Raw genomic sequence first — 13,028 nt, forward strand, 5'->3', positions numbered from 1 at the left:
GTGGTGGTGGTGGTGGTGATGATGGTGGTGGTGGTGGTGATGATGGTGGTGGTGGTGGTGGTGGTGGTGGTGCTGCTGCTGCTGCTGCTGCTGCTGCTTGTGGTACTAGGATCGAATGCAAGGCTTCATGCCTGCTCCTCAAATGTTCATTCTCCAAGCCATATCTCCAGGTCTGAAGCTGAGGCTTGGAGGCCTGACACCACTCCCAGACGAATAAGTCGGAGTCAAAGCCCCACCCTCTGCCTGGCTTATGGTGGGCAGGGCTCAGCCTTTCCTCCTCTGGCTAGCTTTCCTCCATGCAGGCCATTTTAAAATCACATTGGAGTGTTTTTATCACCATAACTGTCTACCCTCTGGGAACCACGCTCTGCTATGAAGAAAGCCAGAAGAAGGGAACTGCCCCAGGAGGAGGTGCTGGCTCTGAAGGCCTCCCTCCAGCTCAGAGAGAGACATCACACCCCACTCAACCAGTATGAGCCCATCCTGTGTCACACCTTAACTCTTTCTGGGTCAATCTACTTAGTAATCAGCTGGGACAGACAATAGCAACTGACAAGATGTCAGAAGCCATGGGACCTACTCACCCCAGTGCTGACGAGAGACAGCATGATCCTCTCATTCAGAGCCAGCGTCTCCCCCTGCTTCATTTTCACCCTCTTCTTGTCTAAGCACTTCATGGCATACCTGGGGGCATAAAGACGAGAGTAGAGTCTAGGCTAGGAACCCACACCAGGCTACACCAACCTCCAGGCTATTTCTACCACAGCAAGAAGAAGCAAGATGGCGCCCATGTGCCCTCCGGGGAATCTCCACTGTTGGGAGAAAGTGATCACACGGTACTTCAGGGACTTCTCAAACCGTGTGGATAGAGATGCATTAGATAAATGGGGCAGAAGCAAAAATAATAAATACTTAACGTGCACTCCGGTGCTATTGAGCAGGAGAGGTGAATGCGTGGATAGGATTTAGCTCTTTGGACTCCAGCATAAAGACCCTAACTGGATCCTTCTGCACTCACACATGGCCTGTGCTCTATCAGGTGACAAGAAGATTTCTCATGTCTGCTCCTGGCTAACTAAGGGGCTAACTAAGGGGCCCAAGGGACAACTTAAAATTTGCAAAGAACCCGTGACAAGGTCACAAGGGAGAACTGGCCCGTCATTTGGATTATTCCATAAATCACAGACAGAGGACGGCAAGAAAGGTTTTCAGTAGAACAGTGGGACGCTGAGAGAGGATTCTGAACTTGTTACAAGAGTTTTAAGGATGGAAAATCCCCTGTGACTGTCACATTTGCTTGGAACTGCCCCTCGGGTGGGGTGGGGTGGGGGGTGGTATCAGAACTCAGAAAATGCATGGCTTGTTAACTGAAACACAGTGAGCAGAGGTGCACCTCTGAGTCTGAGGTCAGCCTGGTCTACACAGGGAGTATCAGGCCAACCAGGGCTACGTGAGGCTCTGTCTCGTGACCTGTAGAAAACCAGTCTGAGAGGCAGCAAGGAACTTAACCACTCCGTGGAGCCCTGAGAACATGAGAAACAATGTATCCCTGATGCGGGACCTCTGCTTCAGTCTCCACCCTCTGCCAGGATGGTTTTCATAGAACCATCCGCTGAAGAACGAGCAGTCAGTATAGTCAGGTCCTGGGCACACGCTCGGCAGGATTCCTACACAAGGGATGGCATCATGGGGCACTGGCTCAGCTCAAAGGGCAGCAGGTAGCAACACCCGGTCAGGCTCCCTGCTGTGGGCACTCCATGTGCAGATCCTGTTAGCTTCCCCAGTGGCCCTAAGAAGTAAAGGGCCAGGCTTCCCGACCAAATCCAAACATCTATTTCTTTCTGTGGAACCGAGGCCCCGTTAACAGTCCCATGAGATGAGACAGAGGCTCACATTTTACCGGTGTCTGCTTTCCTGCAGCCATAAACTTCCCCAAACCCTCCTCGGCCGATGATCCTGTGCACACTGAAGTCGTTCATGCTCAGCTGTGGAGGCACAAGACAAAACAAAGACATAAGATCATGTGAAGTCAGGGTAAGGACAGATAGCCCAGTGTCACTTCCCACTCCCAGGACCTTAGGCTGAGAGATGAGACTGCAGGATGCTAACCAGGGACAACCTTCTGCCTCAGCTGCCACCCACCTGGAGGCACACCAGGTCCAATATGGAGACAGGTGTGGGGGAGGGGGAGGGAGGGGAGGGGACGGTCCCTCTACTCTTGAAAACCTTAGGTTATGCAAGCTGTGGCGTCAGGGCAGCACAAGTGCAGAATTACTAGACAACATGAGAAGTGATCTCAGGCACCAGGCAGCTTAGAGTTCGGAGACAAACAGCCTTCTCCACACTGTCCTGGTGGGAAGGCAAGAGTCCATGTGGAGGGCAGCTGTTTCAGAACAAACCCCCTCTGACAGGAAATGCTGAGAGGCAGGCCGTGGGAGTCTGGACTCCTCACACAAACATAAAAAGAGCCACAGAAAGAAACTTCATTCACACGCACATTCCCTCCATCGACAGAGCACAGGGGTCAGGAAAGGTAGGTGTGTGTGTGTGTGTGTGTGTGTGTGTGTGTGTGTGTAAGCCTGTGCTGTGTATCCTTGTGTGTTTGTGTATATATGTATATGCCTCTATGTGACTGTATATATATATATATATATATATATATATATATATATATATATATGTGTGTATGTGGTACATATGACTGTGTGACTGTAAATATATATGTGTGAGTATGTGTGTATGTCTGTGTGTGTGTGTGTGTGTGTAAGCCTGTGTATGTATGTGTGTATGCTTGTGTGTATGTATGTGAGTGGATGTGTGTGACTGTGTATATGTATATGTGTGCATGTGAGTACATGTATATGGCTGTATGTACATATGTTTGTGCATGTGTATGACTCTGTGTGTGTGTGTACGTGCACGTGCGTGTGTCACAACCCCTTTCTTTTAAATCATCTGAGACACAGGATGCAAGAGGAAGGTTTGAAAAAGCCCTTTCTCCACAACTCTGCTTTAAGCAAAAATATTTCTTTAAAAACAAAAACAACTGATTCTTTTATCTGATCCAAGCCGTGTATCTCCAGAAGATCCATGTAGGGGAGGGGAGGGTGCAGACAGAACTGTGCAGCCAAACGTGACCCGCAGAGTGGTCCTTTCCTAGAGTGACTGGCATTACAGCTTAGAGGATGGCGAGATAGATACTAGAAACCACACAGCGGGGCAGCCTGTGGTCAAGGGTCACTCTGTTCCATCTCCCTGTGTTTGTTGTTGTTCTCTCCCTGTCTCTCTCTCTTTGTCTCTGTCTGTCTCTGTCTGTCTCTGTCTGACTCTGTCTCTCTCTGTCTCTCTGTCTCTCTCCCTCTCTCTGTCTCTGTCTCTCTCTGCCTCTCTCTCTGTCTCTGTCTCTGTCTGTGTGTCTCTGTCTCTGTCTCTGTCTCTGTCTCTGTCTCTGTCTCTGTCTCTGTCTCTCTCTCTCTCTCTCTCTCTCTCTCTGTGTGTGTGTGTGTATGAGACTGACTTCTGCACTGGCTAGCCCAGTGCTCTTTCATTGAGCTGGATACCCAACCTCCACTTCTGCCTATCCCAAAGTAAGAAAAACGAAACCAAACAACTCTGCAACCTTATTCTAGAAAACTATCCTGCTCATTTTATTATATCCCGCAGTAAGACAGGTGAAAGGAACGTCACAGTGTGGCAAGAGCCCAGGCTGCGCAGTCATGATAGTGAAAGGAAGGCTTACATTGCCGATGTTATTTTTGGTAAAGGGTCAATCAATTGCAACCTAAAATAGCCCTTCTTACGCACATAAGCTCATTTTTCACACAAACATGAGGAAAGAAAGTTAAGGTCGCAACTGCATATCACTGAGCATGGGAGCCCAGCTTTTTAGTCCACGGACTTGTATGAAGCGCATCTGCACTGCGCTGCATACCCTTGGGGAGAATGTTCCAGAACAAAGCATTTTCTCACGACATTAGGGCAGAGGAAGTTTTTATTTAAAAAAGGGTGTGTGTGTGTGCAGAGAAGTATGGTACTCACGTGAATATTCAACTCCACATTCTTCCACTGACAGAATCTAGTGAATTTATCGCTAAAAGAGAATAAAAGTAGTTACTGGAGAGTTACGTAAGCACCTAACTGGAGTTCTAGAAGAGCTCACGGGATGGGATCCAACTCCTGTGCCAACTCTCACACAAGGAAAACATTCTCACACACCACGACTGGCATGCCTCCAACGCAACCCCTGTTCCTGTGGCTCAGGAAGATCTTGGAAGAGGGAGTAGAAAGATTATAAAACCAGAGGACCAACATATGACAGGGACACTACACCCATGAACTCTTAGCAATATGGTTGCCGGAACAAGACCAGCACATCAATAATACCAGGTGACCTACCGATGGGGACAAGAGACATGGTCCCACCCCTAAATGAAAACCAGTCCACTCCAAGGATAAGCACCCACATAGGTTTAATCCCTGCACACATGTACACGTGAGAGTAAGTATATGAACACATGCACTTATACATATAAATTCACATGTATATACACATAGCAATAGTCATTTTAGGCAAGACCATGAACTTGGGAAGAAACAAACATGGGAGTAGCTGGAGGGAGGAGGAGTAGCTGGAGGGAGGAGGAGGAGCTGGAGGGAGGAGGAGCTGAAGGAAGAGGAGCTGGAGGGAGAAGGAGCTGGCAGGAGGAGGGCAGGTATGATGAGATACAATTAACAAAATAAAATATTTTTCTGTTTAAGTGAAAGACTCAGTGGCTCTCCTCAACTGTCACCTGCCTCATGTATAATTTGACTTAATCGCATATTGATGCAAACTGGTGCAACCAAGTTGCTAGTTTGAGATCAGTGAGAATCACTACCTCCCGGAGCTGGCTTCTTCTTTGCAAGAGGGACATTTCAATTTGTAGCTACAGATGACTCATGACCACTCTTTTAGACCTTCTGTTCTAAACAACCAAAAAAAAAAAAAAAAAAAAAAAAAAAAAAAAAAAAAAGCAATGTACACAAATAATCCTAAGAGGAGCAAACACAGTCTGTGGTCACTGGGCCTCCAATCCACAAGGCTCATTGACTCCTTTCAACAGCTCCATGAACCGGGGCATCCTGACCCCACTTTACGGCTGCCGAGACCAAGGCCAGCAAATGGAACTGGACAAAGGTCATGTGTGGGTGGTGAGCAGATGGACCCAGACCAACAGGCTCCTGACCTCCTCGGGGACACATGGAATACAGCAGAGAGCCCCTCCCCCTCACACTGGCCTTCCCCGTGGCTTGCTAATCACCATCTTCATTCATGAATGCTTGAAAATCACGCATGCTTGCTGAGTGTGGAGCTTGGGTTTGGAAAGCATGGGCCTAGAACATCACCAGAGCTATGAAGGGAGGTGGGTGGGGCATAGGCAGGTGGGTGGGGCATAGGCAGGTGGGTGGGGCAGAGGCAGGTGGGTGGGGCAGAGGCAGGTGGGTGGGGCACTAAGGGGCTTGAGGGCTTTCCCATGAGCCCTGCCATCTCTCTGGAAGCAGGAGAAACCTCAGCAGTATGGTTGTGGCTCCCTGCTGCTTCTGGGGGTGGGGTGGGGCACAGAATCTGAGAGCAGGGAGGCTTGGGAGCCCAGCTGACACAATGGCCCTCTTGTCCTGAGCCTCAGAGTCAGTGCTGGGGTGGCAGCAGGTGAGCCTGAGCCCCTCCCACATCCAAGGTTTACCCTCTGACCTCCTGAAGGCCTTGGGCTCTGGCTGCCAAAGGTCTTTGGTCCCTAGAGATTTCCACTTCTGTGCTAAACAACCCAAAGGACAAATGGACTCAGTGGACACATGTCTACCCTCCTTCTCCTTAACACAGACATTACTGTTTGCTTATTCATTAATGAGCGTGGTGTTGATATTACAGAGGTCCAGGAGAAATGTAGAATGTGGGCTGGGGTAGTGCAGCGTGGTGGTAGAATGCCTCCCTGACAGACACGAGGCTCTGGATTCAATCCTTACAGCTAGAGAAAGGAGAGGGAAAGGGGGAGTAAAGAAGGAAGAAGTGGAGGAGGGGGGAGGGGAGGGGAGGGGAAGGGAGGGGAGGGGAAGGGAGGGGTGAAGAGGATCAGATGTTGCATCTCTCCTAGTTCCTGATTCCTCATAAAGAAACAGAATCCAAGCTTCTTTAAATGGAGGGGAGGGGGAGGGAGAGGGGAATCTTATAAAGTCACAGGGGTCAGCATCCTAGGAGAAAGCTTACGTTGCTAACTGACGTGTGCACATGTGCACACCGCACCACACCACACACATACACACACCCCAGGGATCACTAAAAAGACCCTAAATAAAAGGCTTTAACTGACGTGTGCGCATGTGCACACCACACACACACACACACACACACACACACACACACACACACCAGGGATCACTAAAAAGACCCTAAATAAAAGGCTTCTGATGCCAGTGACCCAAATCCCATTGGGTCTTTGCGAGCACATAGCAACTTTCCCCTTGAACCTAAAAAACATCCTTTAGAGGGTCTCCCTCTGACCCTTCAACATCTCTACAAGGCTTGCAGTCCAGGAACGCACTGGTTCATGCGGAAGCATAAACCTTTGGGACTCCCTTCTTCTCAGAGTCGTCTGGGCTCCACGGGGTCTGACACATTTACAACCAGCTTTAGAGTTCGGGTCAGCTCAGAGGGCGGAATAGCCTGCACCATTTGCCACCTAAGCATGAACTTGCTGTGACAGACTCCTCCTCAGGGGGCACAGATGTCCCCTGGCTGTGTGGCAGAGTCTCTGCTCTAGGGTCACCTGGCCACAGAGTGCAAACCTCTTGGGACCAGGGGCCTTTGGCAGCCAGAGCCCAAGGCCCTCCGGAGGTGATAGGGTAAACCTTGGATGTGGGAGGGGCTCAGGCTCACCTGCTGTCACTCCAGCACTGGTTCTGAGGCTCAGGACAAGAGGGCCATTGTGTCAGCTGGGCTCCCAAGCCTCCCTGCTCTCAGATTCTGTGCCCCACCCCACCCCCCAGAAGCAGCAGGGAGCCACGGCCACACTGCAGAGGTTTCACCTGCTTTCCCAGAGATGGCAGGGCTCACAGGAAAGCCCTCAAGCCCCTTGGTGCCTCACCCACCCACCTCTGCCCCACCCACCTGCCTGCACAGCTCTGGTGATGTTCTAGGCCCATGCTTTCCAAACCCAAACTCCACACTCATGGTAAGCATGCACATCTTTCTTTCTTTGTTCCTTTGTTTCTCCTTTTACTTTGAGAATTCCAACTAAAATGTTGCAATGAGCAAATTGATTTTCAAAGTAACTTACTTACCTACAACTTGAACTGCTTTGAAATGTGTTTTCACACCCTAGGGTGTGTGTTTGTGTGTATGTGTGTTACCTACAAAGCTAGTCACACCCCTGGCCTCCCATGATGAGGGGCTCACCCACTCTTGAGGTAAAGACAGGCCAGGCTCAAGGCATGGAACAAGTGGAAGCCAGTCACACAAGACTAAGATGGACTCCAAGTTGGGAGCCAGATTTGAGAAATCTAGGCAGTGGGGCTGGCCCCGGATGAGCCTGTATTCCTCTGTGGCTTCACTGAGCCTCTTTCCAGAATTTTCTGCTGGCCCCAGGATCAGAGGCCAAGGATCACATATATGAATGTCAGTCTCCAAGATACTGAGTACATGCCAGGATAAACTATTTCTCCATTCTAGTAGAACCACAACCCACTGTTGTCAAGGGGAACACACGCAGGGGGCTGCTCTCAGAGGCTTAGAGCCCTGCGTGCAAACTGACTGTGAGACACATGCATAAACAGCTCAAGGGGAGCTGACCAACTTCAGTGTATCGGATGACACACTACTCTGCAGCCTGGAAACCCAGGGAGATGAATTCATTAAGAGTGCAAACAATGTCTGTGAGTATACAGTCTGTCCTCTCCCTGCTTGGCCCTTGCCTTGGGAGATGTGCCTCAAGATCCTAAGATGTGGATCTGATAAAACAGCCACCGTGCCGAATTAGCAAAGGCTTCCCTTATTATCCTTGTAAAATGGAAGTTCTCCAGACTGTCTCAATTTTAGAACAAGTTGAAATAGAATGTGGGGGTCAAGGGCTACATACCCCCAGAGATACAACATAAAGCATCAAGAAGGAAGAGTGACAAAGGGCTGGCCTGGGGTCCCAGCCAGGAAGGGTCTGCGGAAGGATAAAGCAGCGCACACCGGGGGAATGTATCGTGCGCACACCAAGCTACATACCTTTCCATAAACTTTTGGAAAATGTCCCCACGAAGGCTTTCGCAGATTTCTTCTATGTATGGCTGCAAAGAAGAGAGAAGAAAGGACACCAAGTAAATAGGAATGAATCAGAGAAAGGGAGCTTTCTGGCCACAGGTTGTTGGCCAAGGGATGCTAACCCAAGCTTGTCTCTCTCACTGTCCCCTCATCATGACCTGGCTCATTCCTGCTGTCACTTCCTTATTGACCAGACAGAGTTGGCTTCCTGAGGCACGTAAAGGGTCCCCGCCCTTAGCTCTGGGGCCCTCTGTCGCCATCTTGGAATTCAGACTAATTTCTGAAAAGGGGGTTGAGCGTTTACATCTGGCCCTGGGCCCTACGAGTGAATCTCCCAGCATGCCTTGCTATGCGCCTCATCCACGTGGACTGAGTTTTAAAGACTGGAAGGTGATAGGCCCATGGTTAATTGTCCTAATTGGCAATGTTATTAATTAATTAATGTTATACCTTTTAGACTCAGAGGAGGGAGGGAGGCTGTGAGGCTCAGCAGGTGTGGCCATGGCTTCTAATGAGTACCCTGGGGGATGTAGAGAGCTCCAGGTTCCTCAAGTGGGGATGGACCACTCTCTGCCTCAGCTCTGCTCCTCCTCACACTGAACAAACAGCCAGGATTTCTGTCCCACACGCTCCAGTTGACAACAAGAAGCTGGCGGGTGGCCATGCTTCAGAGTTCAGCAGAGTCCATTAGCTCTTTGGGGAAAATATCTTGATATGTTTGATGTGTTGGATGATGGGAAATTTAACCCTTTCAGCGTCTTCACTCAGATCACGTCAAAACAAGTAGAGACAGGTATCCTGGCAGCAGGGAGCTCAGGTGGGGACTTGGTTGTGAGGTCCCATGTTCCTCCGATAGACTTTCTCCACAGGGAACAGGGTGCTCATTCATAGTTCACATTTCTGTTCCATCGAATGCTCCATTCTTCCCAGCAATGAAGAAGCAGCCAAGACTCTCTAGGACCCCTTAACCACTGCCTGCCACGTTTTAAAAATATCAAACCTGAGCTGGTAGCTACTGATTGCCAACCCAGGAGGGTCCAGAATCGCCATGGAGACAGATATCCCAGTATGTCTGTGAGGGAAGAGCCACGTTGGTACAGAGAGCAGCTCCATTGCAGGAACCGCTGCTTCCGCCCCTCTTAGCTTCCTGACTGTAGACTCTGCTATTACACCTTCTCTACCATGGTGGCTGTGTCGCCGTGGACTGCAAACCCAACAAACCCTTCTATACTGAGGTGGATTTTGTTAGATACTTTATAGAACCAACACACATGCACACACACACACACATACACACACATGCACACTCATACATGAACTCTCACATACACAAACACACACTACTTACACTTACATATGCACACATGCACACACATAACATACACACGTGCACACACAAACACTACTACTCACATGTGCACACACGTGTATGTACATATACACAAACGTATACACAAATTCACTCTCACATGCACACACACAAACATGCACACATGTATACACACTACTCACACAATTCACACTATTCACACATGCACACACACAAACACACATACACACACACCAGTGAAAGGAGACAAAGCCAGCATTCAGCAGTGGGGGTGAGGGTGAGAGCACACATTCCCACTAGGACCCTCAGTTACCTCAGTCTGTAAAAGTGGGAAGTCACATCTAATTAACAACAACCAAGTAAATGAAATTTAAGAATGTCACCTGTGGAGCACAGGGTGGAGCACCTTTTAGTCACCCGCCAGCCAGGCCCCTCTCCCACCTCCTGCCAGACCCTTTTGGCAGTCAGGTCCCTCTCCCTTATCTAACTAGGCCCCTCTCTCACCTCCAAATCTGCCTATGCAATCATTTCTCTCTAAAACAGATTGGCAAACACAGGAGTATCAATTGATCCCTTTGCATTGACTTTGGCACATTGTGTCTCACTGTAAACATTGTTACTTCACAAGACAATGGACCTCCATCTGTCCATCTAGCCATGCATCCAGCTCAGCACTAGACTGGGAGGGTGCAAGCGGCACTGAGCCTCACAAACAGTTCCATCGTGCTGAAGAAACAGCTTGTAGGTGGGTGTGCCCTGGGGCCACCCTGGTAATGTCCTGAGTCTCTGTAACTCTCACCTGTAGTGATCGTTTCATGGTTACTGAGGCTAATCTTGAATGGAGGAGGAGGTGCCAAGGCTGGAATGTGGTTGGCACATGTCATGGTCACACGTTGGAAAGCTTGGTCTCCAGCATGGTGATGCTGAACTAAAGGGACCTCCCAGGGGCAGGAGATGGAGGAGCCACCAAGGTGCTCAGAAGGGATGAATATGGTTCTCTGGGGACTCTGGGCATTCTCAGGAAAGGGTAACTATAGAAGAATAAACCCCACCCAGTGTCTCTGGCTTTCTGCCATCTCCAAGAGAAATGCAGCCTGCAGAGGCTAACCAGACTGCTGGGGCCTCCACTCCTGCTCTTGGACACAGTATCCCAAGTGGCTAATATAAAGAAATAATTGATAGCAAAGAGTTAAATAAACAAAGAGTTAAATTAAAACTCTTTACTGCAAGCAGTCACTGTTGGCTCTTGAAGAGAAATCTTACTTAATGCTGTATTTCATTTCCCTCGTGGGAACCTCAAGTGACATGCCGTGTAGTCTATGATACAGTTCAGCAATGTTAGGTGTGACTGGCTACAGGCTATCTGTGCAAATCAGTTGAAAACCAAAGCACTCACACTATAAATATGAGGCGGCAATTTGGACATCAGCACCACGCTGTTTTACTGTAAGGTGTCTTGCTAGCATTTTGTCTAGGCTCCATCTGACAGTTACCTGGCAATAGCCAGGTGTGCCTGACTCCCTGTAATAGGGGCTACTTGCCTCTCTCTCTCTCTCTCTCTCTCTCTCTCTCTCTCTCTCTCTTCTCTGACTCTACTACCCTCTCAACTCCCCTCCCCATGCCCTAAATAAACTCTAGTCTATACAATACAGTATGGCTGGTTCCTCAGAGGGAAGGGATGCCTCAGCATGGGCCAGAGGAGGCAGCCCATTCCCCCACATCCATCTTCACATTCACCAAACATGTTCCTTCTCTCTTCTCCTTAATTTTTTATAAAACACAACATATCTGGTCTCAGCTTTCATCTGAGGACTGGTGAGAAGGGCAGGTCCATTGCAAAGCACCCTGTAGTTGCCCACCTCACCAAATCTCCAAGCAAACTGGGTTCGGAAGCTGCAGGGGAGGGCGTCAGGCCCAGAACTGAAACATAGATTCTTCCTGTAAAGGGCAAGGCAGGGATGAGGACAACCTAAAAAGATACTATGTTCCTCCCCTCAGCTACCAGGCTAGGAGATAGCAAGGTAGCAGAGAACTGGAATTTCCCCAGGAGTCTCACACTCCGAGGAGGAGGAACAGGCTGAAGCCCAGAGAAGCCCAGTGCCAGCTGGCCCAGGAAGAGGACATGGATTGCGTGATTCTAAGGACTCATCAGAATACAAATGTGATAGACATGATCACAGGACTGCTCAGCTACGCATAGAGCCTAAAACTTATCCTCTGGTCAGGACTCAGACGATGGACGTAGGGGTGGGGTGGATCTCTTCATCCTTTTCCCCAGTGTGGCCATGCTCCAGAAATTCTCCTCCTCTGCGTTTCATAATTAAGTTGGCTTGTGTATATTTCTTATTAATGACCAGTAGTCCAGCCTGGCTTGTCAGGGTATCCAGGACTCTGATCCTAACTCTGGGAACATTCTGGAGTATGCAGACAGGTCCAGCTAACTCCAAGAGGACAGCAGTGCCCGACGTGCCGCTAGGCGGGTGCCCAGGAACCGAGAATTATCGACTTTGTTTTGCAGAAGTTTGCCCTGTTCTTTGAATCGGTGAGGCACAATCGCATGCAGCCTGTAATGGCTGTTGGGAGATGGTGGATCCAGGGGCTAGCCTGGGTGTCTCACTGTATAAAGAAGCTGATAATCCAATAAAGGATGAATCTGTTACTTCACTTTGGAAAACTGATTAATGATCACAGAAACATATGTTACCTATCTGAGGGCCTGACTGTCCTCATTCCCATGGCCACCACTACAGAAAACCTGGGCTGGAAAAGTCTCTCAGGGGAGAAGCCAGTCAGCCTATAGAGCAGCAAACACACACAGGCCTGTCACGAGGGGCCAGCTTTCCGAGTCTTGGTTCAAAGCTTTGTAACGTTCAGGATAGAAGCAGTCAAGCGGTATGCGACCCCAGAGTGCTCAGAGCATCACCTCTAGCTCTGGCACATAAATCTCACTTAATCCAGAGGATAATCGCCACAAGCCACATCACCCCCACTTATCACAGACACCGAATGCCAAGCGGGAGGAAGGCTCAGCTCTGTCTTAGCTCAACGGATTTCCAGAACATACAGTTACAAGACCACCGCAGCCAAGCGGCCCCTATCCAGGGACGTCTGTAAGGCCTGTCAGCACTTATAGTAGGTTGCAGCAAGAGGACCTGCGTGCTCCGAGCAGACAGCCATGCACGTCAGTGTGTTTGATGAGCCGAGGGAACATTACCAAGTCTGCTAGGGAGGCAAGTCGGGACATTCGTTTTTGAAGTGATCTTATCTTACCTGAAAAAGCGTAGCCGTCACCTGCTTCTTGGAGAGATGGCTCTGGACATGTTCTACAGCTTGCTTTGAGAATTGCTTTAAAAAGGGAAAAAAGAAGGAAGGAAGGAAGGAAGGAAGGAAGGAAGGAAGGAAGGGAGGGAGGGA

At 49.4% G+C, this 13,028-nt stretch overlaps 1 protein-coding gene across 2 annotated transcripts in view; it reads right to left on the reverse strand.

Annotated features, from left to right (window-relative positions):
• Positions 1–13,028, reverse strand: part of Grk3 (G protein-coupled receptor kinase 3) — a 106,039-nt gene that overhangs the window by 42,362 nt on the left and 50,649 nt on the right. For both annotated transcript variants that reach the window (XM_021186876.2, XM_029533628.1), the window contains 5 exons: positions 12,885–12,959; positions 8,249–8,310; positions 4,039–4,090; positions 1,894–1,985; positions 585–684 (listed from right to left, as the gene is read on the reverse strand). In XM_021186876.2, the coding sequence (XP_021042535.1) occupies positions 585–684; positions 1,894–1,985; positions 4,039–4,090; positions 8,249–8,310; positions 12,885–12,959 (381 nt within the window). The remainder of the gene's footprint in view (positions 1–584; positions 685–1,893; positions 1,986–4,038; positions 4,091–8,248; positions 8,311–12,884; positions 12,960–13,028) is intronic.

The sequence above is a fragment of the Mus pahari genome, chromosome 23 (genome assembly GCF_900095145.1).
Source record: "Mus pahari chromosome 23, PAHARI_EIJ_v1.1, whole genome shotgun sequence".
Lineage (NCBI taxonomy): Eukaryota > Metazoa > Chordata > Mammalia > Rodentia > Muridae > Mus > Mus pahari.